Here is a 27,159-nt window from a genome sequence, read left to right as displayed (position 1 = left end):
TATTTCTCCATATTAAAACAACAAGCTAGTACAATCTCTTTTATGAGTGTTTTTTACCATGCCATTTGGTTACTTCCCATTTTCATTTCTTATTTCTTATGTTTGGGTCTTTTCTCCCCCTTAAATGATCAGATTAAGGGGTTCATATGTTTTATGGTTTCTTTATTTTAGTCATTGAAGTCCTACATTTAAAATATATTTAGTAACATCTGAAAATGTTAATTACTTAATTTTAGGTGAAATAACCTGAATAAAGAAAGGCTCATGATGCCATTTTAAAATATTTTTAAATTTAAATTCAATTAGCCAACATGTAAATAAAAAGAAAATTTTATAGAAAAATTTTTTTGGTAGATTAAAAAAAGATAAAATGAAATAATTCAAATGCTAATAGTGTGTAACATCTGGTTAATGAGACAGGCAGTGATTTTTAAGTTTTGTACATTTTTTGAATTTTCTAGAATTTAAAAATTGTTTTAGTGTTTTCTAATTAATAGACTTTAATTTTAAAAGATTTTTACTTATTTATTTGACAGAAAGAGATCACAAGTAGGCAGAGAGGCAGACAGCAAGAGAGGAAGAAGCAGGCTCCCTGCTGAGCAGAGAGCCCAATGCGGGGCTTGATCCCAGGACCCTGAGATCATGACCTGAGCTGAAAGCAGAAGCTTAACCCACTCAGCCACCCAGGCGCCCCTAGACTTTAATTTTTAGAGTAGTTTTAGATCTATAGAAAAACTACATAGGGGCGCCTGAGTGGCTCAGTGGGTAAAGCCTCTGCTTTCAGCTCAGGTCATGATCTCGGGGTCCTGGGATCGAGGCCCGCATTGGGATCTCTGCTCAGCGGGAAGCCTGCTTCCCCCCTCTCTCTCTTCCTCCCTCTCTGCCTACTTGTGACCTTTCTCTGTCAAATAAATAAATAAAATCTTAAAAAAAAAAAAAACTACATAGAAAGTAGGTAGAGTCCCCATATACTCACACCTAGTTTTCCCTATTATTAACATCTTCCATTAGTATGGTACATTTATCGTAGCTAGTGAACCAGTATTGATACCCGATTACCCGAAGGCTAGGCTTCATTCAGATTTCTTTAGTTTTCACCTAGCATTGTTTCTCTGTTCTAGGACACCATATTAAATTTAGTTGTCGGTAGGCTTCTCTTGGCTGTGACAGTTTCTCCGATGTTCCTTGTCTTCAATGGCCTTAACAGTGTTGAGGCATATTGGTCAGGCCTTTTGCTGGATGCCCCCCATTGGAATTTGTCCTATGTTTTCGTTATGATTAGACTGGGGTTATGGGCTTGGGGGTAGAAGACCCTAGAGATAAAGTACTATTTCATTACATCATATTATGTCATTTCATGACATACTAAAATGATAATGATACAATAATTAATAACATTATAATAGATAATACAGTAGATTAAATGATTGCATTGGGAGTTTTTATGTTTTATTGGTTTGGTTTGGTTTTGTGGTATTATTTTCCCCAAAGAACTAGTTCTCAGACTTTTTTATTCTAAAATTTTTCTATTTTATTATGCTTAATTCATGTATTTTCATTTTTTAATATTTATTAGTATAAGTACACCAGCCATGATCTACTTCAGTAAGCTCCCATGGACTCTAAGATATGGAATATGTTTTGTTATTCTCACACTTTCTATACTCTGCAAATTCTATATAGTTTTTTGTTTTTTTTGGGTTTTTTTAGTTGTTTAGAAGAGAGTTTTAAAAAATATTGAAGGGATGCCTGGGTGGCTCAGTCAGTTAAGCATCTGTCTTTGGCTCAGGTCATGATCTGTCTTATTAGTTATGGAATTTTGATTTTTTTATGTCTTTACTTAATTTGGTTCATTGACCTGTCATAAGCTAGAAAAAGTTATCTTCCTTTACTGTGTATCTCTCCTTGTATTTGCTGTAGCTTTTGCAGTAAATTTTGATGCTGTTACTTGGTGTGTTAGATCTTTAATACTGTTGAGTCTCTCTGCTTTGGATATATCTCTTATATGTAGCATACAGTTGGAGTTTTGTGTTGATTTCCAATCTTAGATTTATTTTATTATTATTATTATTATTGTAGTTTACCATGGCCATTCATTGACATAGCTGGTCTTTCTGGCTTAGTTTTACTATCATATTTTATGTCTTTGTGTTATTGTTTCTCTTGTTCCTCACACCAAACTCTTTCACTGTGTGGTCTGTTTTATTTTGTGTTGTGTTCTTTCTGACAATCTGGAAGGTTTGTGTTTTTTCAGTTCTTCTGGAGGTTATAACTATGTAAGATGCATTTTAGTTTTTTTTTTTTTAGACTGTGCTAGTTATCTCCCTTCTGAAATAAGTGATCACAAAATTAGTTTACAAATTTCATCACAATTTTTATGTTTTGTGACAGCTTTTCTTCTGGTGAATTTTCTTAGTTGTGTTGTTTTTTGTTTTTTGTTTGTTTGTTTGTTTTTCCCTTTTCCTCCTTTATTTCTCCTATTAGCACCTTTGCCTCTACCCTATGCTTGTTCCTCTTTGGAAAAGGAGAAGCTTCTCTAGATCGACATTTTGCAGTGAATTTTTGTAGAGAAAATGTCAGGAAGTATCTTAGGAGAACAGGATCGCTCCCTGGTTCATGATAATTTCATTCCCAGGACTGTGGCCATGATTTCTTTTGGCCTTGCTTCTACCTAGGCAGCCGAGATCTGTAGCCCTTGGCTTCTCCCAGTGCAGACCCCACCTCTTGTTCTGCCTCATGGACACAGTGCTTCCTGCGATGATGGCTGATGGCTGATGGCTGATGGCTGATAGCGGCTGGTGGTTTCCTTTGCTAGTCCCGTCATCCTTTCTCCTCAGGGTGCCCGAGGCAGCTCCCGGGCTTCTGTTTGGGAACCGTTGGTTTTTTTCCATCAGGGAGTGCCAACTCCTGGTTGGCTCTGCCAGCTTTATCCCAGATCTGTGGCCACAGGTGCTCTCTCGCCCCCCATTGGATCTTCTCCGTTTTTGGCAGCCCTTTACTGTTCTTGGCAGTCTTTCCCTAGAAGTTGTGCTTCGGGTTACAAATGTGTTCTGGTTTCGCCGAAGATAACATTTACATTTCTCTTGCTCTTTCTCTTTTATTTTAGGTGATTTGGGATATGAAAAGGAGTAACTGTATTCTGCTATCTTAGAACTGTCTAGTGTTGCACATTTTTATGTGCTCAGGTTTCCACCAGATTAAACATTAGCCAGAGCTCTGGGGATAGGGTTGGCATGCACTGGAGCTGGGGTCTGCAAACAGAAAGGAAATGGGAGTGGAGAATAAACTAGGAGAGTTAACAAGGAATCCGTGGTATCCCTGGTGTGCCGGGCGGCAGCAGTGTCCTTTCCTTCTCCACTTGGACTGTGGCTGGGAGTGTGCCACTGTTTGGATGCGAGGAGGTGGCCAGACAGGCCAGGGCATGAAACAGGCTCGCCTCTTGATTTGCCTTGGGGAATGTTGTTCAGAGCCCAGCAGCTATTCCACCAGAGGGAAGGGCACATGTCTCTGCTCTGGACTGGCTGTGGGGCTCACCTCTCCATCTTTCCCCACATTCAGGGCTTTCCAAGCAGCGCGGGCACCCTGGGTTCTGGCTGGCCTCCTAGAGATGGTGGCCAAGTCCTCCTCCCTGAAAACCAGTATCCTGCCTCAGAGGAGGTTGTCTGGGGTCAGTGTTGTTAACCAGTGTTTGTGTGCCCAAAGAAAGAGCATACCCATCCAAAGGGAAGGGGTACTTGTGGGATGTCCGGGGACAGAGCCAGAGAGGAAAACCTTGCCCACAGAGTCTCAGGCTTGGCCCTTTATATTACTGTCTCACAGATTACCACACTACCCGAGGGCACTACCTATCCCCATTTTACAGGTGAGGAAACTAGAGTCTAAGAGAGGCTAAAAGACCTTTCTTTGGACAAATAGCTTAGTGATAGAAACAGGGATTTGGATACAGGTCTATCTGGCTCCAGAGCCTGGACACTAGCCTCCTTATTTCCCTGCCTCCCACTCATCTTGCCATGGAGACTCCACCCAGTCCTCAGATGGTGGTCTTGTGTCCATGCTCATGCCCCTGGGTGAATTTGCTGGATCCTCACTGTGTATATTCCTTCTTGAGCTGGCTACACTTTAGATACTATTTAAGCTCCCCAGGAAAGCCGTGGTGGGAACCAAAGGACCACACCTTGTACTTCTACATCCCTGTGTCCTGGGCCCTGTCTCCCCTGTCTGTGCCCCTTGGCACAGACCTTGTGCCCTGGGACCAAACACACCTGGGTTCTTCTCCAGGCTCTATGGTCTTGGGTAAATCATTGTACTTCTCCAGGCTCAGTCCTTATTTCTAAAATAAAACTGTCTATGATCGCTGGAAGAGTAGAACATAGACTCTGAAGCCAGATGATCTCAGTGTAAATCTGAGTTCAGCCCATTATTAGCTGTGGGGCTTCAGCTAATTCCTTATCCTTTCTCTTCTCTAGTTTTCACAGCTACAAAATGGGAGTAATAACGTACATGTCTCAGCGGGAGGACTTAAGGATTAAATGATAATGTAGACCGTTTGAAAGTGTCTGGCATATGGAAAGTACTAGATTAATGCCAGATATTGTTGTAGTATTTAATTGGTATTATTAATGCATGCAAAGAACCCAGCCTCTGGGCATAAACAGCTGTTTATGCTGTTGTCATAACCGGTGCCCTTTGCTTTCTTCCAGGAGCTTGGGCCTCTGCCCCAGCCCGGTAGAGGCTGTGGAGATATACGGTGCAGAAGTCTGGTACCCAGCCCGGCAGCCCATCCCTGGTTGTGGGGAGCGGAAGCTCCCACAAGGTAGCGGTGGCCCTCAGCGGCCCCCTCCCGGCAGTGAACCATGGGCCAGAAGCTCTCGGGGAGCCTCAAGTCGGTGGAGGTGCGGGAGCAGGCCCTGCGGCCAGCCAAGCGGGAGCTGCAGGGGGCTGATCCGGGGCGGCCCGCACGGCTAGACCAGCTGTTGGACATGCCTGCCGCGGGGCCTGCAGTGCAGCTGCGGCACGCGTGGAACCCCGAGGACCGCTCACTCAATGTCTTCGTCAAGGATGACGACCGGCTCACCTTCCACCGGCACCCAGTGGCCCAGAGTACGGACGGCATCCGCGGCAAGGTGGGCCATGCTCGCGGCCTGCATGCCTGGCAGATCCACTGGCCGGCGCGGCAGCGGGGCACCCATGCCGTAGTTGGCGTAGCCACGGCTCGGGCTCCCCTGCACTCGGTGGGCTACACGGCACTGGTGGGCAGTGACGCCGAGTCATGGGGCTGGGACCTGGGCCGCAGCCGCCTCTACCATGATGGGAAGAACAGGCCCGGAGTGGCCTACCCTGCATTCCTGGGGCCCGAGGAGGCCTTCGCGCTGCCAGACTCGCTGCTCGTGGTGCTGGACATGGATGAGGGCACCCTCAGCTTCGTGGTGGATGGCCAGTATCTGGGCGTGGCTTTCCGCGGCCTCAAGGGCAAGAAGCTGTACCCGGTGGTGAGTGCCGTGTGGGGCCACTGCGAAGTTACCATGCGCTACATCAATGGCCTTGACCGTAAGTGCTGAGTTGGGCAGGGGACACTGGGGGTTCCAGAGGCTGCCTGTCACTGGAGGCCTTGGGGAGGGTGGCAGTGAGCAGGGGAGGCCCCGCCCTCCATTGTCTCTTGGGATGACCCTGCTGCCTAGAGGACCTGGACACTGGCTTGGGGGTCTTGTGCTGTGCCTCAGTTTTCCCATCTGCAAAAGTGGCACAAGGATGGTAATCTTGGTCAGGGTTGTTGTGAGGATCAACTAAGATCATAATGTAGGTGAAGTGCGTAGGCCAATGACTGGCACCTAATAGGGCTTCCTACCTTGATGCTAATGGTGAATGTTGCTGTCTGCATAAGGGTCATGGAAAATGATGTCTCTGTGTGCCAGGCCTTAAGCTCACAGCAGGAGGAGAGTGGCAATAGGAGGCATAGTGCCGCACTTGAATGCCCTGTACTCTGAGCTACTGATAAATAGGAAGTGCTGGTAATAACAACTATCATTTGCTGACCGCCTACTGAAGGCAGGGACTGAACACCCAATTTCCAACTCTCCCAGGTGAACGGTCTGTTAAAAGGGGCCACCTGCCCCTCATCTCTAGCTGATTATTGCCTCTTGGGAATGAGAACCGGAAGTCATTGAATCTTTTGATTTTTTTCCAAGAGGACCCACAAATCTAGATTTGTGTGAAAGAGCCCCATTTTTGAAGCAGGCCACTGCTAAGAACACCACATGGGCAAATGAAACCCCCTTGCAGTCTATAGACAAGCCCCCAGACTCCTGGGGGTGGTCCCTGGCAGCTCTGAGGCCTCTTCTCATTTAACATGCACATGATGCTGTGAGGCAGCTTCAAAATCATGGTAACAACATTGGTTATGGTTTCAGGAGGGAGTCGTTCAGGAAGGCAGGGAGGCATCCATGGTCGCCCGCTCCATGGAGCCTTGTGGGCTCATCCTCTCCTCGTCCACACAGGATACTTCCTGCCACACCCCCGATGAAGCTCACAGAGGCAGGGGCTTACAGTCAACATTCCCGTTTATTCACGTCAGACAAGAGCTATAATTGCTCCCATTTCAGAGAAGAGAGAATGGAAGAGCAGAGCTACAGAGAACCAGCCCCCGCCTAGGTGTGCCTCGGAGGCCTAGTCTTTTCCCAAGCTCCTTCCCTTCAGTTGAGGGACTGAGAGTAACATCCCAGAAAAGAAGTCAAGAGCAACATTTTACTCAAAGTTTATGTTTACCTCAAGTGTAGGGTAGGTTGGCTATTTTCAAGGGTGGCAGGCCCACAGAAAGGGGCTGGTGTGCTCAGCTCTCCAGTGTAACAGAGGACATTCTTGCTCAGACTTCATCTTCCTGGTTGTTAGGCGGAGACCACCATTCTGCCATTCATGGTGAAGTGTTGTTCTGTTTTCTCCGATTAAGCAGTTGGATCTAGGAGCAGGTGAGTGTGTCCTGAGAAGGGCTAGTTTAATCATCCCAGTGCCTCGTGGAGAATGTCTGGAACCCTCATAGACATGGGGATTGGGCAAACCCCTGGACTAGGAAAACCAACAGCAGCAACAAACACTCTTTTCAAGCAGAACTGGAAAATTTACTTGCCAGAATTTATCTTGGGAGCAGAAGATTGGACTTGGCATACAAGGCTTTGGAGGCTGATGTGCCTTAGTTCCGACTGCCTCCCCAGTGCTCAATGGTTTTGTGTCTCTGGTGAGTCATTCTAATGCTTTACAACTCATTTTGTTTATCAGTAAAATGGGACAGTGTCAGATCCCTTTCATAGCTGCCGTGAGATTGGTATGGTGGTACCAATTATATGGTGGCTGGGATTACAGGCTGACATTGATAGCCAGCAGGAGTTCCTTGAGCCAACAGTTGGGCCTCCAAGGTTGGCTTTCCCTTGGGTATTGGGTATTGGTTCACACTCAGCCATTACCTCTTGCTCGGTGTTTGGGTACAAAGCTAAGGTGCTAACGAGGCCATAGCCGGTGGCTCCCCTATGCATGTTAGGATTGGGAGCAGTCAAGCCATGGTATCCTCCTTGGTGTAATGTTGGTGGGGAGCTGGGTGGGAAAGGACAGCTGTTCTCGGGGCATTCTGAGCTCTTGGATCCTTCAGGTGGCTGGAAAAGCTTGGTGCAGCTGAAACTTGGCCTGTTCCATCCTCCTCCCCACTGGCAGTGATTTTTGAGGTTGGCTGAAGCTGGAATGCTCATCAGGAGGCAAGAGAAGGCCAAGATGTCATGTGATGCAAGCCTGTAGCATCCGTCATTCCGTGTCAGTACTGGCTTGTCTGCTGTTGCACTGGTCTGTTCTCCAGACGAGGATAAATGTTCTCTATTATGGGCAGGATATGATGGCAGAGAGGGGGACCTCAGCTTTTCTGGGCTTTGAAAGGTCATGGTCAGCCTAGGACAAGCCCTGACTACAGAGTGACCCATAGGACGTGCTGCCATGGAGTCTGATGGGGCTGATTGGGAGGGGACTATGTGATGCCTGTAGCCAGTGACCTGGGCTGATATCTCCCAGGGGCATCCCCTGGGCACCAGGAAGTGTTTGGCCCTAGGGAGTCCCTGGGCAGGGAATGACCCAGGTGGGGTTCTGCATGTGAGAATTCTGAGCCAATGTTGATTGTGCACACGATGTCAGGCTTCCACACTCAGACCCAACAGGGACATGGGGAAGCACAATCAGAGACAGACCCTGGAACAGAAAGGCTGCTCTCCGGGGTTGCTTCCCCAGAAGATCACTTGGGAGAGAAGGGTGCCCAAGGCCCCTCACAGACTGTTCGACTCTGGCCCCAGTGCTCACCAGAAGACTAGGCATAAAGATGACCTCATCTCTCTGAACCTCAGTGTTGTTTTCTGTAAAATGAGCATGATAAAGCTTGCAGGCACAGAGCAGACACACAGCAATGGGTGCTTATGGCTTCCATTAACTAGGTGAGCCAAGCCAGGTCCTGGTTCACCGATGGACAACAAAAGTGGCCTGAATAGAGAAGCTTCTTCTCTAATGTGACAGAAATAAGTTGATGGATATCCTTTTCTCAGTGTTTGAGTTTTTATGACTAGGAAAGCAAGACTCAAAAAAGACTAACCACATTTAATGACGAAGCATGTGTTTATTAGGGGTAGAGCTTCTAGAAGCATGTGTTTGTTGGCGGGTACAGCTTCTAGAAGCATATGTTCATTCGAGGCAGATCTTCTATTAGCTTGTGTTCATTGAAGGTAGAGCTTCTAGAAGCTTGTGTTCATCGGGGGTAGAGCTTCTAGAAGCTTGTATTCATTGGGGTAGAGCTTCTAGAAGCTGGTGTTCATTGGGGGTAGAGCTTCTAGAAACTTGTGTTCATTGGGGGTAGAGCTTATAGAAGCATATGTTCATTGGGCGTAGAGCTTCTAGAAGCTCTCTAGCTTGTGTTCATTGGGGGTAGAGCTTCTAGAAGCTTGTATTCATCAGGGGTAGAGCTTCTAGAAGCTGGTGTTCGGGGGTAGAGCTTTTGAAGCTTGTGTTCATCGGGGGTAGAGCTTCTAGAAGTTTGTATTCATTGGGGTAGAGCTTCTAGAAGCTGATGTTCATTGGGGGTAGAGCTTCTAGAAGCTTGTGTTCATTGGTGGTAGAGCTTCTAGAAGCATGTTTTCCGGTTGCAAATACATTCTTCAGCCACAGCATGGAGTGAAGCAGCTTCACCTCTCAGGGTTTACTGCAAAGAACTGTAGGATGCCCAAGGGCTCTGCCATCTGAAAGCCTGAGACTGAGACTGGGCAAGCAAGCAAGCTGTCTCCAGATGACCGGGTCCACAGCCCAAGTGATAACAGTGGTAATAACACACCACCCATAACCACCTCTCACGAGGTGCTTAGCCTGTGCTGGCCTCTATTCTAGGCACTTCACACATTGTCACTCATTTAATCCTTGCAACTACTCTTTCAGTGAATGCCTGTATTACCTCCTTTTACAACGAAGACATTGCAGCCCAGACAGCTTGAATCAGTTGCTCGAGGTCACACAGTAAGTGGGGGAACCAGGAGACTCAAACTGAGGCACACTGGCCCAAAGGGCCCCTTGTGGAGATGTTTGCAGAGGGGGCAGGAAGGGAAGGAACAGGAGAGTCGGCTCCACTAGGCTGGGTGGCCACATGGCCCACTGGACCTTTCCTTCAGTGGCAGATCGGGGGGAGACCCTGAGATGCTGTCCCAACCGTTCTCTTCCCTCCCGCCTTCACTTCCAGCCCTCAAAGCTCTTGGCTCAGCACAGAGCTCCACAGGGTATTCTGAAAAGCTAGCTGCATCAAGACAGGCCCAGCAGTGTCCATGAATTAGGCATGCTTTGGTCGCTAACGGGAAAATGTCACTGTAAATGTCCCAACTGCTGTGAGGTTTGGCCGCACTACTGTGAGGTGGGCCAGGCCTTTGGAATTGGCTCCAGGCTGGCTTCCGGAATCGCTCCTCCGCTCCCCAGACCTGCCCGCCCCATGGTGGAGGCCGGGAGGGTTGACAGAACAGCTTTGTCTTCTGTCTTGGAGATCTTGGGTGGTGAGTGGTGCGTGAGGGACGCAGGAACTGGAGAGAGGCCCCAGACAGACACAGGCGGGTTGGGAGCCCTCGTGGCTGTGATTTTCAGGATCATTACAATTATACTTCACTTTATGCCACCCATGTTTTGTACTCTGGACCAAGTGTTCTTTTCTCTCTCTCTCTTTTTTCTTAACCCATACAATAAGCTTTGAGGTGATGTTGCTGTTATTTCCATTTTGTAGATGGAAAAATGGAATCTTGGAGAGGTAAAGAACTTATGAACTTGTTCAAGGCCAAGCAGGTAGCGAGTAGGAAGGGTGTGCTTCACCCCAGTCCATCGGCACCGCTGTCCCTGGCCTCCTGCTGCCTAGGCCACCTCTGACTCCATTTTGCCCACCACGTCGGACCTGGTTCCACAGGGCAGGTGTCAGCACAGGGGCTCCTTCTCTGGGGGGACGGAGAGTGGGAAACCTGGGAAACTCAGGCCTAACTGGCAGGGAGGGCTTGTCCACCTGCATCAAGCCAGGGAAGCTGTATTTCCAAACGTTCCTAGATGGTTTAATTGACCTGCCAACAGTATTTATTGGCGCAGCGGCTCAGCAGAAGAGGCCAGGAGCCAGCCAAGGCTTCTGGTATTGATGAAGGCCGGAGAGAGTCTTCGACCAGGCTGAGTACAAGGACACCATCCCCTTGCCAGAGTCATCCTCCAGTCAGCGCTGAACTCACCAGCTTTGCTCGACTCCCCTGTGTCTCCCAGGTGCCGTGGTCCTCCTGACCTCCCTGATGTCTAGAAGCAGCTCCTTGGCCCTCCGGTCCCAGGCCTGGTCTCCCCTTCACCCCTCTGCCCTGTCATTCTACCCTGAGGCCCCCCACCCCACCCCCCTACCTCCCAGCTCATGCTCTCTCTTGCAATCTCTCTCTCTCTCTCAAATGGATAAAATCTTTAAAAAAATTTTTTTAAGATGTTATTTATTTATTTGACAGAGAGAGAGCACAAGCAGGGAGAGAGGCAGAGGGAGAAGCAGGCTTCCCACCAAGCAGGGAGCCCAATGTGGGATCACGACCTGAGCCAAAGTCAGACGCTTAATAACTGAGCCATTCTGGTGCCTCTCAAATAGACAAAATCTTTTTTAAAAATGTGCACATTTACTTTTAAAAGGCAAACTGTGCACATAGCAAAAAATTTAAATGTTACAATGAAATACCCTCCCACCCATTAGCTCCCTCACTCCCCTCCCTGCTGGCAGCCACCTTAATAGTTTCTCGTGTGTCCTTATAGAAATTTTTGACAAAGAAATTTTGCATGAATGTGATCATGCTGTAAATGTTGCTCTGCATCTCACTTCCCCGCTCATAGATTTTGGCGATTATTTAATATGATTACTATAGAGTTGTCTCATTCTTTATTAATAGCTGCGTGGGTTTTCTTGGTATGGTTGTATCACAATTTATTTTGTTCAGACCTCCATTTTTTTGACATACTCTTTGAGAATAAACAATTTACATTTCATTTCTGCCCCCTTCTAGCTAATTAACATCCCCGAGCCTTTGTTTTCCCCTCTGTGCAGTGGGAATAATTATGTGTGCCTTGCGTGGTTGCAGTGAGGATTAGAAATGAAGCAGAAATGAAGCGCAGTCCCGCATGCGGCTCAGAGTGGGGGTGTGTGCCTGAGGGCACTCTGGGTCTGACCGTGTTTACCCAGCATCACCTGCGCCATGTCCCATGCTGAGCGCATCTGGGTCCCTTGATGAATCTTGTGAGTGGTTTGGTTTCTAGTTTAAAGCACAGTAGAACCACATTAATTTGCCGTGATGGAGGCTTCAAACACAGCACTGGACTAGGAGCATTTGAATTGTAGAATCTGGTGAGTCCTTACGTGCAGAGTCCCTTTACCACTTACCTGCGCGGGGCACCTCTATAATGGGGGTGGGCTGCTGTCCCTGCTCTTGCCAGGGCCAAGGCTGATAGCTCTTTGAGGCAGGGACTCCCTCCATGGCACCCCTTGAAACTGAGCACATAGTAGGCACTCAGAAAGTGCCTACGAATCTGCTGGCCTCCCACCACCTGCTGAGCTATTCTGTTCCCTTCCAAAGCAGGACCGAGTCACAGTTGGCTGGAACAGAGGGAGGCTGGCTAGGAGAGGCCACCCCCTTGAAGCCTGACCCTAGGGTGACCCAGTCCCACCTCTCATTGTGTGTCGAGCACAGCACATCTGTCCTCACACTTGAGCAGGGCCCAGGCTGTGCGATGGGCTGGGCCATTCAATTCAGAATCTTGACATTCAGAAAGTGGCCCCTACCCTTTGTTTGCCACAAAAAGGAACAGACTTTCAGCTGAAAGCAGTTTTTGTGGCTTTGCTCTGAGTGGGGGGTGGGGGGGTGGGGGGGGAGCGGTTCACATTTGAACAGTCAGGAGGTTGACTCTTGGAAGTCCTGCCTGCAGGAAGGGTTCTTTGAAACTCGGGCTCAGTCTGGAGAGTGTCTGCACTGGGCCACAGCGGAGTCACACACAGGGGCACTGGAAACAATTTGCACCTGCCCTCTTCCTCTCAGAGGGCCTCCATAGGGCCTCATGGGAAGAGCTGGGGCTCACTCCTGACTGGGCTGCTCATGAGCTATGACCCTGAGCAAGTCGGCTCATGCTGGAGCCTCAGTTTCTTTATCTGTAATAGTAATAGAAACACACTATGCCACAGGCGTCGGGATTGTGGGTGTGCCTGACCCACAGAAGATACTGGAAAAAGTAGGTTTAAAAAATCGCCAATCATGACTGTCACAACTCCCGTAGATTGGTAAAATTACTGTTAGCGTTATTAAATGTGGAAATAATTATTGTTATTAATTTTGGTCTGAGGGATCTCACCTAAGGGAATATGTTGGTTTGAGGGAGGTTTTTGTTTCCTTTCTCTTTCAGATACTTGATGGAAATGCCACCTGAGGTTCAGAGACCACTGTGAGTTTGTCATAAATGAGCTGGGAATGTTGAGCCTTCCCCACAAGCAGTTTCAAAGGTTTCCAGCTAAGCGTCTGGTTTAAGTGCTTTGTAGTTTCTGGTGGTGACTTGCTTGGTGAACGTGTGTTCAGCAAGGATGTCCAAATAAACGGGCTCCTCGCCAGCTGTGGCCCACGTGTGTCGTCAGTGGGAACGAACTGCTGAGGGCCTGGGCCTGAGGGGCACCATCTGCCTCTGAACAGATGGCCACTAGGCCCGGCTGTGGCTAGCCCCTGCTGGACCCTTGGAGGAAAGGGAAGGGGGAAGAGGTGGCCGGGAGGAGCTGCCAGGAGGGTGAGGGCAGGCCCCAGGCAGTGGAGCGGGAACAGATGCTGTCTGGTGGCTGGGGCCAGACCCTCATTTTACAGGTGGGAGCCGAATGGACCAGAGAGCTGGGAGGACTTGCCCAAGGTCACCGGCTAATTAGCAGCAGAACCAGACCTAACCTTGCCTCCAATCCTCCTTGAAATGCACCTCACCAGAAACAAGACAGGGAGAAGTCAATGCAGTCTGTAAGTTTGTGTTGAAAACCCCTGACATAGATGAGAGAGGCAATAGGAGTTTAGGAGGAGAATGATGCTTTCCTAGGAAGCAGCCTTGGCAGCTTGGGCAGCGTTGAGACCCTCCATGGCTTCCCCGGGCCTCCTGCATGTCAGAGCCCCTGTCTCCACCCTACTCAGACCACAAAGCAGGGAGTCCCCTGCTCCCACCATCCACCTCTCTAACCCCCATTCTGATCCTGCAACCAAGCCAGTCTGCTTACTCCTCCATGCCTTGCTCTGTGCTGACATCTTTGTTGGAAATGGCCTGTTTCCTCCCCACCGCCCAACAAAGCCTGCTGTGACCAGGCCTGGCTCTACCCACCAGCTCTCCTGCCTGGCTGACCTGAGGGCCGTTCCTTCACCTTCTCTCCCTAACTCCCCACCCTCCCACTGTCTCGCTGTGCATTCCTCCCTTTCCCATCCAGCCCCACTTTCCTCTTGTTCTCATCCTCCCCAGCCACCACGTGCTTCAGTTTCCCTGTCCTGGAGCCCAAATTCACCCAGTTGCCAGCAAGGCACACACAAGAAAATCCATGACTTTTCCTTGCGGCCAACTTTGTTTGGGAAAGGATTACTGCAAATAGAAACAGCTCTTTGTTTAACAGTCATCGATTGAGCACCTGCAAAAGGCCAAACACTGCTTGGAGCTGCTGTCTCATTGTCTCATTTAAACCCCCACAGTCCCTTACAAATGCTCATAAGGTGCCCTAAACACAGCAGCTCATTTAATCCCCACAGATGAGGACAAGGTACTGTCCCCCACTCCCCACACCAGGAGCCTGAGGCCAAGGAGGGCAGAGAGCCCGCTCCCAGCAGGGATCCAGGTGGCCAGCGGCATCCCCACCTCTAACCTCCGGGCCCATCACCCATCGGGTCACGGCGTCTTCCTCCAGCTTTTCCTTCAGCTTTGCCGGTGGTCTCGGGCCCTAGCAGGAGGGTTTACTGAAGCCAGCATTAGCAGTCCGGCTGCCACAGCATTTCTATACCCCAGATGCAGGACAGCCAGGCTGGGCTCCTCCTCCCCAGTGCCCCTGAGAATGGCGCAGCCATGGCGTGGGGGCTGCAGGGCTGGCAAGGAACCGGGTCAGCAGACTTGCAGGATGGGGCTTCAACAACTGGGAGGGCGAACAGCCTCACCGGCTGGCAGCACCATGTTTGCCGCACCTCCCAGTCGTGTCCCCTGGTTAAGGCAAGGGGGCAGTTAGCATGACTTACAGCCCAGCCAGACACTAATAAGGTTGCTTGTCTGAAGCCTTCCATAATTCAAGTTAAGGCTGTGCCGTTTAATGGCCCTTCTTCATCAGATCCTCCAAGACTCGGTGCCTCCTTAATGATTTATTTGCTTGGGATGAAATTAAGCCGAGACAGTGCGAGCTTGGAAAATACTGCCGCGCTGGTTCTCCCCAGTTCTTCCTCCTCAGTGGCGGCCGCTTCTATAAATAGAGCTGTGAGCCCCACCTAGTGACCCTTCTGCCGGGGGCCCCAGTGGACACCGGCTGCCCTGTCATGATCCTCTGGGACCTCAGCCGGTGAGGTACCTGATACCCCAAGGTGAGGGGGACCGCGCTGGGGAGCCGCAAGGGGCCAGAGCTGCCACCAAAGACATTGTCGCCTTGGCTTTGGAAACATTTAAGTAGAAGTGTCTGAGTTGATCCGTTTGGAGCTCCAGCCTTGTTCTGGATCTTGCTTCGCCCTGTTGAGGTTTCTCCCTCAGAATGCATTTCACGAGGTATCCCAGTGAGGGCAGGTTTGCTTCTGGTGTTCAGTAAGGTGGAGGACAGCTCTCTGCCCAGTATCAGGGCCTGGCTCAGAGGGGCATGGGGAATCCCATTCATCTCCCTAAGCACGGAACCTCTGGGTGAGGGATCAGCGTCACAGCGGAGGGCCACTCACAGGGCTCACCTGGAGGCTGGGTGCCGAGTAGGGGCGGGACGTTTAGTCTGGCTCCTCTGGAGTTCAGAAGACCCAGGTTGGGTTCAGAAGATGCAGGAACGGGCTGAGTGTGGTGCTGTGTGAGGACTGAGAGGTTCAGGGACCCTGCTGCTGTCTCAACTGCACATCTGCCCTAGGCTCCCTCCCACTCACCTATTCCCAACCTCTCCAGTGTCTTTTCTGGTTCCCTCATAACTCAGGCACCTCTTGGTGTAGGCTGACTCAGACCCTGACCCGACTCCTGTGCCTCACCCTAGCTGGCACCATGTTTTCCCAGGTCTTCTTTTAAAATCCTGAGGGGGTCTGATTGGTCTGGCGCTTCTCTTCAGGTGTAGGGAGAGGGTCGCCCCCCGACCCCCTGATTGGCTGTTGCTGGGTGGGGTCCTACCGGCATGGTTCCCTTAGCTGCAGAGAGTCCTGGAGCTGGTCACTAGCACGCTTGCCTGGACATCAGCATCCCTCAGGGGTCACGTAAAAACACAGATTTCAGCTGTCTCTCCTCTGTAACATCAGTGGATCCAGAAGTGTGTGTGTGTGTGTGTGTGTGTGTGTGTGTGCGTGACACCAGCCTCCCACCTGATTATGCCACCAGTCTAGCATTAGTTAGAAATCAGCTGCTTGGGAAGCCTGGATGGCAGGAGACTACTGGGGTGCAGTGGTGGGAGGGTGCCAGGTCACTTAGAGAGAGAATGTGCTACACGAGGCAAGCAGTGATGTCCTAGACTTATAGGAACTGGTTATCGATAACCACGGTCCAAGCCAAAAGCAGGTGATGTGCTCCGAGTTTTAGCTGGCACGGGCATGGGGCACCCGAAGATCATTTGTATGGGCTCCAGCACCGAGGAAACAGATAGTCGGTCCATGCAGCCAAAGTGTCAGTACTGGGGGCTGGAGTTTGGAGAGGCTGCTTTACTCCCCTGGTTTCCTCCTGGGGTATCCCGAGGGGCATCAGGGTTGATCCGTGCAGTCAGCCTCTCAGCCAGGGCCCGGGAGGGGCAGTTGTTCCTGTGGGTGTGGGAGGGCCGAAGTGCATTGTGACCTCCCGGGTCACTGCTGCTCTCCCCCCGCTGGTGGAGGCCAGATCATCCTGTCCCCTGTGCACTTGTGTCCCAGCATCTGGCACAAGGTGGGTTCTCAGTGACCATCTACTGAATGAGTGACTGGATACCTCAGGCCCACATGGCAGGGTGAAAAACACCACGGCTTCAGGGGGAGAACAAGGCCCAGAGAAAGAGCACATTCTTCCTACAGCCTCTGCACAGAAGAGTTTACAGGCTTCCTGTTGAACTTTCGGGGAAGAGAACCCTAAGAAGTTCCCAATTAGCCAGGAATAGTAAACTGGAATTAGTCGCACTCTGCCCATAGCTGGGGCTAATTTGATCTTGGTATAAATAAGCCGTGGCTCTTCCCTCAACCACAAACGGTCCTTCGTGAGCCGGTCTGCCCTGCAGTGTAAGGAGGTGATTTATCCTTCCACTTGGTGTTTGTGAAGAGCCTGACCTGTGCTGACCTGGGCCAGGAGCTGGGCTGCGGTGGAGAGCAAGGCAGGCCCACTTTCCACTCTCCACGGAGCCACAGCCCGCCAGACGGCCAATGTCACAATGAGAGAGGCTTTGTAACACTCAGCCAATCAGTCCATGACTATTTTTTAAACATCTCCTATGCACCAGGCACGGGGGTTACTGTGATGACAACTTAGGAGGAGAGACAGAAACACAAGAAAACAAATCTATGATAAATCTAGATGGAGAGAAATGTGACGAAATGAGCAAAACAGGAGACTGTGATAGGGAAGGAGGGGTGTCTCCAGGCTGCTGCTGGGGAAGGGCATTGGAGACCTATATGGTAAGGTGGAGACAGCCCTAGGAAGATCTGGGGAACATGGAATTGGTGGGTAGGGCAAGGCTGGGCACGGTGCAGGGGGAGTGAGGACTGTGGGATGTAGGGGTTGGCCAAGGCCGGGCTTGGGGGCCTGGGCTGTGGCATTTTCTTCTCTCCTACAGACTCAGATGATTCACTGTTTTTTAAAAAGTTGTAAACAGCCTTATTCTAAAGAAGCAATATTTAAAGTTCCTTTTCCACTGGGACAGGCCTCCTGGTTCTACCAAATGACCCATTGTTGAAACTTTGGTGAAGGTGGCCTTTGATTGAGGTGGGTATTGCTATTTCCATTTTACAGATGGTTGATTGAGGCTCAGAAAGTTTGGGAACCTTGCCAGGGTCGCACTGTGAGTGGGGGAGCTGATTTGAACCCCATCTATAATTTTTCCACATTGTCACTGCTCCAGAAGCAGTTTCTAGGGGTGTGTGTGTGTGTGTGTGTGTGTGTGTGTCTGTGTGTGTCTGTGTCTGAACACGACAGGACTCCATGGGTCTATTAAGAGCCATCTGGCAGGTCAGCCAAGAGAAGTGGCCTCTATGGTGCAGGGAAACCCATGTGGGCCTGGGAAAGTCTCCATCCCGCATGGTTCTTTTGTTCCTTCATGTTGTTGAATGAACCATGGCTGGGGATTTGTGTTTCACGGTCTTCCCTCTCTGGGTGGTAGGTGGGTGGGTGACCCAGGGCTTGGAGCCCACCCCACCACCATGGCCAAGGTCTGGGCCAGCCACTATCCACTATGCTATGACTTCTTCATGTCCTTGGCTGCACCCTGGGAAGGGGGACATGTGGGTGGGTTCTGGCCGGTGGACTCTGCCTTCTCTTCAGTCCCTTGACATGTTAGAGCCCCAGGGTTCTGACAGGTGTCTGTTGGCTTGGGTTTTTGTCACTTCGGGCTGGGTGAGCCATCCAGGAGGTACACAGCAGGTGGGGGACTCTGTTTCCCTTTTGGCTGGCCCCATCGGCTTCTCTCAGCTCTTCAAGATGTTGTGGCAAAATGGATTGTTCAGATATGTGAGAGTTGAAGAAACATTCTCAAGCTGGACTGACTTGATTAACCCAGAGTCTGGTGTTGGATGGAAAAGAGGGAAGAAAGGGTCAGGTCCTGGAAAAAAAAATGCCAGACTTGGAGCCAGAAAAGCTGGCTCGGCCCATTCCAGTTTGGCCACTGGCCATGTGTGACCTTAGGCAAGTCATCTCCTGTCTCTGTGCCTTTATTTCTCCACTGCAGGAAGGAGGGGATTGGACAAGATGACCTCCAAGGATCTCCATTATTCTGTGCTAATACTCAGAGACTCTGCAGATCAGATTTTTTGGATGACAAACATTCCACACTGCTGTGCTGTCCGGTAGAGCAGCCGCTAGCCACATGCGGCTACTTACATTTAAGTTTAAATGAATTAAAGCTCAATGAAAAATTCAGCCACATTCAAGTGCTCCCTAGCACCGTGCGGCCAGTGGCTACCACGTTGGACATGCAAATGCAGAGCATTTCCAACACTGCCCAAAGTTCTAGTGGTCAGCGCTGCCGTGGGGCCCCTGGGGAGGACTGGGGAACATAATGGCGGGTTGCAGGCCCCTGTGTCCATCATGGGAAATTCTGGAGTCAGTGCCGGGAGTGGGGGTCAGCTCTCTGGGTCTGACTTGAGCAGGGTGAGCGTGGGAAGAGGATTCAGCACAGATGCCCCTCCAGAGTATTGTCACACCCAGGAAGCCTTAGAGAAGGGAACAGGTCCTGGGTGGAGAGGGCCAGGAGGTGGGGCGGTAACAGGAGGTATGCCAGGAATGCCAGAGAGGAGGGCCTGAGGACAGCAGCAGCCAGGAGCCCCATCTGGGGAGGGGCAGCTGCTGCAATAAGGCCTAAGGCTAAAGCCCAGCCCCCTGCCCCTGGGTTCAGGATCAGGTAGCAGCTGCACCCCTTGCTAGGTCTGTGTCCTTGGGCCAATTCCTGAGCCCAGGAGCCTCCACTTCCTCATGGGTGAAAGGGGAGAAATAAGAGAAGGGTTTTATGGAGATGAAATAACACCAGACTCTCGAAAGCCCACTGTAAATGCTAAGGCCAAATCATGTCGGAGACTGCTTTCCAGGGAGAGCACTGTTGACTCTCCCTGCTGACTTGTAATCGTAGACTGGTTTAAGGTGCGATTTTAAAGTTCAGGGCATCTGTCCTGCCTTTCCAACTGAACAGTGGGCTTTTCGGAAAAGGGGACTAGCACGTTCTCCACGCGTCCCCTCCCCCTACACATGCTGGCACTCTCCCTTCACACAATTGAACACAAGGGCACCGGTGGCCATGACGCCCGGGGCCCGTGAAGGCTTGGCTTCCTTGCTCCCAAACCAGTGGCCTCTCACCAGCACACAGTCATGCTTCGAGAGCTGTTGAACACTTTCCTTGTCCCTGACATGTATGCACATCTGGCCAGCTCTGGTTGTCCTTTTCCGAACCCAGCGCGAATCTCAGGCTCTGACCCCAGCCCCACGGTGTGTAAACAAACCAAGGGCAGAGGTCAAAGACCAGAGCTGGGCTTGGCCCCTACCTCACATAGCCCTCTTGGATGAAGGAGCCTGGTGTCTTGTTTCATCTTGGGGGCCCCCTCCCCACGCAGAAATCAACTTTTCATCTGCATTCCTAGCTGGGAGGTGACACTTCTGGCTGGCTTTTGATGACGGATGGCCTGCTACACTCCAGCCCTGGGGAGCTTCATTGCTTAGGCTGGCTCTGGCTTTTCGTGAAATTTGCTTTGTGGACATGCAGAACACAGAGCGGCAAGCTCGAGTCCCGGCCGAGCCACCTTTCCTAGCACAGAACCAGGGTGCTTTCCAACAAGAGTGGCAGTGAAGATAAATCAGAGAACCATTTGATAAACATCTCCCTGCCCCAAACAGTGTTTTACATATATATATATATATATATATATATATGTAATTATATGTATATATATATATATGCATTCAGTCCTTTTGCCCCATGTGGGTGATGTTAAATACCCATTTCCTAGATGACAAAACTGAGGCTGGGAGACCTAAAAGATCACAGGGCTAGAGCTGGAATTGGAGCCTTATCTGACTCCAAGTTCGAAGTCTCCCTTTCAGGATGTCCCAAAGGCCTCCTTTCTTGCTCCTGATATCTTTCTGCTGATCACAGTGAGCTGTAGCAGAGTCTTTAAACCAACTGATATGCCCAATGGCAGCCCTGTTTTCCTTGCTTAGCCTCGGCTTGATGATCTGAATGTCTCTAGATGCACGTTTAAGGCCAGGTTTTGCCGAGCTGCGTCACCTTGGCCAGCCACAGGGACCCCACCCTCACCCCGAGCCTCAGGTGTCCTCACTGGACAGCGAGGACACCATGCATGTGCAAGGGGCTAGAGGGGTAGAGCACAGGTCGTGGCTTCCCCCAGCTGGTTTTGAGGGCCCATGGGAACTGTGCTCTGTGACTTCTCTGGTGTCCCTCTGCTACCCAACCCCCATACCCCAAATAGAACCCTGTGTGCTGCCCCTCTTCATTCAGGACATGTTCTGCTGAGGACATGGGACAGGCATGTCCAGGCATGCCAGGAGGGAGCTCTAGCTGGCTCTGCCCCAGAAAGCAGACAGAGAGGGGGTCTTAGGTGTGCCCCTTTCTCCAGGGCAGCCCAAGGAGATGTGCCCTGGGCGTGACCTCCCTCAGGAGGATCCCTTGAACTTCCAACACCAGAGTAAGGCCCCAGCATGGTCCTCAGACCAGCATCCACACCTCACCAGGTACATTTCGGCCCTACAACTTTGTTTTTGTTACGCCCCTGCCTGGATGCCGGCCCCACTTCTCCACCTGCCTAAGTTAGCCTTTCTCCAGACTGAGAGATGCCAGTTTCGTTTTTTTAGGTCCTCTCTGGTGATCTCGGTCCACAGTAACCACCCCATTATGTGCTCTTGGGGTACCTGTGGGAAGACAGAGGGAGTCTGCAAGGGTGTGTAACCTGCGCTGCCGCCTTCTTAGTGACTAATCTTCAGACAGCTTTTCTCCGGGGCTCCTCTTTGCTGGACTCTGGCCCCTGTTACCTCTTCCTCCACTAACTCCAGAACCCCTGAGGCCCCTTAGGGCAGAGGGTAAAGGCTCTGAATTGGGCAGAAAGCCCCAGGATGAATCCTACCTAGGCCATTCCAGGCTGTGGGACTCTGCACTTTTGCTCGGTTGTTGTCGTCTGTAAAATGGGCTAATAATGTCCTGCTGGAGGGTGGCAGAGAGCAACCGGGGAGCTCACCAATGTGAAAAGCCTAGCACAGTGTCCGAGGCCGGCATCGCTGGATGGAGCTCGTGTGGATTTGTGTCTTCTTGCAGACCATAACAGCATGTGATATAGTCCCAGGCAGATAGTGGGCACACAATGAAGACTTCTTGGTTTTTTTCAGTACTTTCTTTTGTAATGTTTCTCCGTTAAATGCAGCCTGAGGCCTTCCAAGGCCCAGAGCAGAAGCCCCATGCTTGCTCAGTCTTGGAGGGGGCTTCTGCCTGGCCCTTCCCTCCTCTTCCCCCACACCCCTTCCCTGGCCTCTCTGTGCCCTCCTATCCATGCCGCCCAGGCCACTGCAGTGGCCTATAAATCAAACCTGTCCCTGGAGACCTCTGACCCAAACCAGATGGCCATACAAAGACAGCACAGAGTAAGCTCAGCTTCCAACAATGCTTGACCCCTCCCCTGCCTGACCCAGGGCCCTGGAGCTCCTTGCAGCTGCCCTGTCAATCACTCCCCATCGGTGATCCGAGCTCTAGCTGGGGGTCATGACCTGTCTTAAAGACATTCCATGGAGCCATATAAAGATCTCTAGAGGGTTCGTGGTGACTACTTTCTGTGCCACAGCCAGGAGCTTGGCCCAATAGCCAGAGCTGGTATACTCTGTGCCACTGTTTACCCCTCCTTCAGGAAGCCTTCCCTGGCTGCAGCAGCTACTTCAGATTCGATGGTATAGAATGGTCCCCTCATCCCAACCCCAGACACTCCTTCATACATTGTTCATTCCTTTGACATTTACCATGCTTCCTCTGCCTGGGCCCACAGGGAAGTGTGGACACTGCCCTTGCTAGAGCACCCAGGGACAGTCGGGGGTAATTACAGTCAGGGGTAATTACAGGACCAGGTATTAGGGGCTACAGTTGAGCATGACCCAGAGCACCTGGAGAACTCTGAAGGTGGCTCTACTATAGTATGCCTTGGAATCTAGGACAGCTTCCCAGGGAAGCTCAAGCTGAGTTTTAAAGGAAGAGTTGGTGTTTGCCAAACAAAAGGGAGTGTGTTTCAGAGAAAGGAAGACCAGCACGTGGCAGGGGCAGGCACAGGGTATGAAGCAGTGTGATAGATTCAGGGGCCGACAAATTCGAGAGCTTGCTGGAAGTACACCTGGGGGAGTTCTTGGAGGCTAGATGTGTATTGGTACAAGGCAGTCCAAGGATGTTGTGAGGCTCCATGAGGTGATCAATGCTCCAGGTTCCTTCTTCCTGTTATTCTACCTTCCCAGCTTGTGACTTCCCTTCCCAAAGGTACCTTATGGTCCAGAATAGCTGCCAGAGCTCCAGCTTTTGCACCCACACTTCAGGCAGTCGGACAGAAGAAAAGGAGGGCACAGTGTCTCCTTTAAAAAGATGTCTCAGAAACACAACACCATGCTTCTGTGTTATAGCTTAATGGCCAAATGTGATTATACCGTTCTTAGCTGCAAGGAAGATGAGAATTGTAGTTCTTACCAGTAGGTGCAGCTTGTAACACTGTTCTTCTGCAAAGGATCCTGCGGCCCTGCCTTGCCTCTGTGGGAAAGGACTCTGCTCAGTTAGCAATGCCGCCCTTCGCTGTGGGCATGGAGCCAACAGCACACAGCCTGATCTTGTCTTGCTGGTCTCCTACCAGAAGGTCCTCTCCCCAGGGATCCCCAAGATGTTCGGTGTGGTTCCTGCGAACAGAGCCAGGCATTTGGTCAGTCCTTCTCCAAAGCCCCAAAGCTCAGCAGAATTCCAGGCAAGTTTTCTGGGTGTTTTACAGTCTGATTTTGTTTCTGACCTCCCGCCCCCTTAACATGCCCATTGCCCTTCTGCAAGCCTGGAGTCTACGCAGAATGGTCTGTGTAGTTAGAGCCCGGACTAGGAAGACAAGAAAGAAATACAATGTCGCTAAATCCCTGAAGCCTCCTCCCTCAGTGCGAGGTCTTCCAGGATGTAATAATACAGAAGGAATCTGAGGGAAGCTTGAAGCCATTTTATTTTCACAGCTGGAAATGCCTTGTCTCCTGGTTTAATTTCACACCTGCTGAGTGTCAGAACCCCACTCCCTTTAGCTGTGGAATGGGGCTAATACCACCTACCTTGAGGGGTGGTTGGGAGAATCACATGGAATAAGAGAGGGCACAGCAGGGAAGAGACCCAGAGGATAACAGTTAGGAGCTCTGGCCTCCAACTGCCTGGGTTCCAATCCTGGCTCTGCTGCTGGTTACTGGGTGGCCTTACCTATGTGACTTAACTTCTCTGTTCCTTGGTTTCCTTTTGTGAAATGGGGATGCTAATAAAGTACCCACCTTGCCAAGCTGTTGTAAGACTCCCACATATGATAATACACATAAAGGGCTTAGAGTGCAGCACATGGTGTATATGTATAAGAGGCTCTGTCTCGGGGCGCCTGGGTGGCTCAGGGGGTTGAAGCCTCTGCCTTCGGCTCAGGTCATGATCCCAGGGTCCTGGGATCAAGCCCCGCATCAGGCTCTCTGCTTGGCAGGGAGCCTGCTTCCCTTTCTCTCTCTCTGCCTGCCTCTCTGCCTCCTTGTGATCTCTGTCTGTAAAATAAATAAATAAAACCTTAAAAAAAAATTATAAAAAAAAAAGAGGTTCTGTCTCTGAAGAACAGCAACTGTGGGATGGGCTGGGGGCTGGGCTTTGATTCTGGGTAAATTACTTCTCTTTGCTCTTTCCTCATTTGTAAAGAAAGGGTAACACGACCTGTCTTGCAGCATGAGGGTTTATGACAGAATAGCTATAAAGCAACACACACAATACCTGACAAGTCAGAACTTCCGGGAAGATGTTATTAATGATACTATGTGACCCCCTCTGTCAATAGCTCCTCTGCCTAAAAACACTTGAGAAGTAGGCTGCTCTTACCATTATTCAGGGAGCAAGTGAATCTAGGGACTTGCCCAAGGTCACACGACTGGTGAGAAACGAAGTTGAAATTTGACTCCCTGGCTGAACTGACCTAGAGCCTATATTGTTCTGCTTGGGAAGGTGAAAGCAGCAGCCCTGGGTTTAAGTGAGGAAGGGCTGGGGGTGGAGAGGGCCCAGAGCTTCAGGGACAGCTGCCCCTGAGGGGACACACAGCAGAGGACCAGGGGTCCCGAGAGGAGCTGTTGTAGTCAGATTTGCACACAGGGCCTTGACCCTGGCTCGGAGGACGAGCTCCCTGGGCCTGGCTCAGAGGAGGGCTGCCTTTGCGGCCTCGTGCGATGGGCAGTGTGGACAGCAGCGTGGCTGCGGTGGGTGACAGGCATGAAAGGCAAAGGGGCAAGGCTAAGGCAGGCCTGGACCTCTCAGCTACATTTAGACTTTAGCTAAACAGGAGGAGCTGGAGGAGCATGAAGAAAGCCACATTTCTGGAGGATTTGCAGTATGCGGAGGGGTAGCAGGCACTGTGGACTCCGGGCAGACAAGATTGGAGAGGAGAGTGGAGGAGGGGCAGGCCACGCGGGGAGGCACCCCAGAAGGACAGACCCGGCAGGAGGGGAAAAGTGTAGGGTATGCTGGTGGAGCCCCAGTTTCTGGGTTCCCAACCATGTCAGGACCTGTGACGGCTGCTTTATAGCCTGATCTCGTTTGATCCTCACATAGTGCTGGGAAGTGAGTGTGACATACCCAATTTCCAGATGAGGAAGCGGAGGCTCAGGAGGTGAAGTGGCTGCCCTGCGGTTGCACAGCCTGGGCACAGCTGACTGCACCCAGAGCCGAGTACTAAGGGCCCGGCCCTGCACTCCCCGCTCCCCTCCCAGGCGGCCTTCCCCGGGGCGGGGGCAAGGCAGAGTGGGAAGGGGCTGTGCCAAGTGAAGAGCCGCTGCTTGGTCTGCCATGGCGGTGGAGGTGGGGTGGGGGCGGGGAAACTTCTATGTTTACAACCTTAAGGAATAGACTTTTCTTTAGGAAGCAAAAGTTTGGTTGTGCTCAGTGAGCAGGAAAATGGAAGTGACCCTGGAGCAGAGATTTAAAGCCCTGTTGGCCATTTAGGCAGCTCTGTGTTTAATAGCTTGGGAGCCCAGCATCAGAGCGATAAATCCACTCTGAGCCGGGAGGTGGGGACCGGGCCTCCTGGGGTCTCCTAGCTCTCTTCGTTCCATCCATCGGGAAGCAAAGCTCCTGCCAGCCCTACTTGGAAGGGGTGGGGTGGCCAGCCACCCACTCCCCGGCACTGCAGGGACCATTAGCACCGGCTTCAAGGGAAGGTGTTGCCAGTGTTATTACACAGAGAACACAGAAAGGGCACAGGATTATACATACATAGATGCACAAGTACTAAATAAATATGTGCAAATCCAGACTATAAAAAACAATGCTAGAGCATTCTTCTCCAAACAGGTTATCAAAGGTTACTTCTAGGTGGGCAAGAGGAGAGCTGAGTTTCCTGCTTCTTTGTGCTTAATGTACCCTGCACACCAACATGTCCACAAGGATATAAAAGGTGCGCCCCATCCATGCCTGCTTCCTAGCAGATTCTTGGGGTGTCTGCACCTCATCCCCTGTGCCCCTGTTCCAGAGCTCCTGGTGCAGGCAGTCCCCAGGCCAGCTGTTTTGGCCCACGCTGTTTCATCCCCAGCTGTAGGTGTCCCCTGCTACAACCTGGGGGTATCTCTCAACCATTGTGCAGAGACGTGCAGTAGATAAAGGCCCCCAGCGCCCCAGCCTCCAGGACGGTTCTGAGGTACGTTTTACGCCATTGCACAGAGGCTCCTAAGAGGATAAGCCCTGTGGCCATCTGTGTCAGCTCGTTAACATACCCCCGCTCGTCTTCTTCCCGTCCCTTGAGTGCTCTGCTCTCTCCTCGGCATTTTCAGAGATCATCTCCCCCCATTGCCTGTCTGCTCCCAAAGCCTCATCTCAGGGGCTCCCCAACTAAGCCAAGCCTACTCTGACCAATGTCTTATAGATCACGATCTAGGGCGATACAAGCCCATCTGTATCCATATCTAAACACGAACGTGCCCACCTGCTTTCTCACAAAGCACAACTGGGATCAGATGGTCCCTACCACTCTGCAGCTTGCTTCCTTGGTGACTCAGGGCCACACCGCAGTGGGATTTCAGGTGCTGGCTGATGCACCTAGCAGCCCTTCCGGGCGGCCTTGATCCTGCTCTTCGTGGGCACCCACATCCCCCAAGGATGGGACCAATCCCAGCTAGAGGTTACAGGTCCTCAAGGAGGGGGAGGTGTGACACAGCCTTGTCCTCATCCGGCAGGTCAGTAGTCACTGTCCAAACACTGACTGCGTCTTCTCTACCTCTCCCAGGCCAGATCCCAGCTGGGCTTTGCAGCTTCAAAGATGGGCCCACATGGTCTTCCCTATTTGTCCAGCAGAAGCAGAACAGTGTGGTGGGAGCCACAGGTTCCCAGAGACCTCAGCGCAGAAAGGGCACCCCAGGGGCACAGATGGCAGATAAAGGAGAGCTCTGCAGAGGAAGGGACCTCTGAGTCCCGAAGTCTGGGCGTCCACCAGACTCAGTAGAGCCCGAAGGAGCAAGGCAGGCCAAGGTGTGGAGGCAAGAAAAGAAGGTGTGGGGGAG

At 51.1% G+C, this 27,159-nt stretch overlaps 1 protein-coding gene across 2 annotated transcripts in view; it reads left to right on the top strand.

The window, feature by feature from the left end:
• Positions 1–27,159, top strand: part of SPSB4 (splA/ryanodine receptor domain and SOCS box containing 4) — a 78,445-nt gene that overhangs the window by 11,285 nt on the left and 40,001 nt on the right. The window contains exons 2-3 of one of the 2 annotated variants that reach the window (XM_046002979.1): positions 4,701–5,547; positions 6,886–6,962. In XM_046002979.1, the coding sequence (XP_045858935.1) occupies positions 4,854–5,547; positions 6,886–6,956 (765 nt within the window). In that variant the 5' untranslated portion in view covers positions 4,701–4,853 and the 3' untranslated portion in view covers positions 6,957–6,962. The remainder of the gene's footprint in view (positions 1–4,700; positions 5,548–6,885; positions 6,963–27,159) is intronic. The other variant, XM_046002978.1, reaches the window with a different exon arrangement.

The sequence above is a fragment of the Meles meles genome, chromosome 4 (genome assembly GCF_922984935.1).
Source record: "Meles meles chromosome 4, mMelMel3.1 paternal haplotype, whole genome shotgun sequence".
Taxonomy (NCBI): domain Eukaryota; kingdom Metazoa; phylum Chordata; class Mammalia; order Carnivora; family Mustelidae; genus Meles; species Meles meles.
This window is presented reverse-complemented; position numbering and strand designations above follow the sequence as displayed.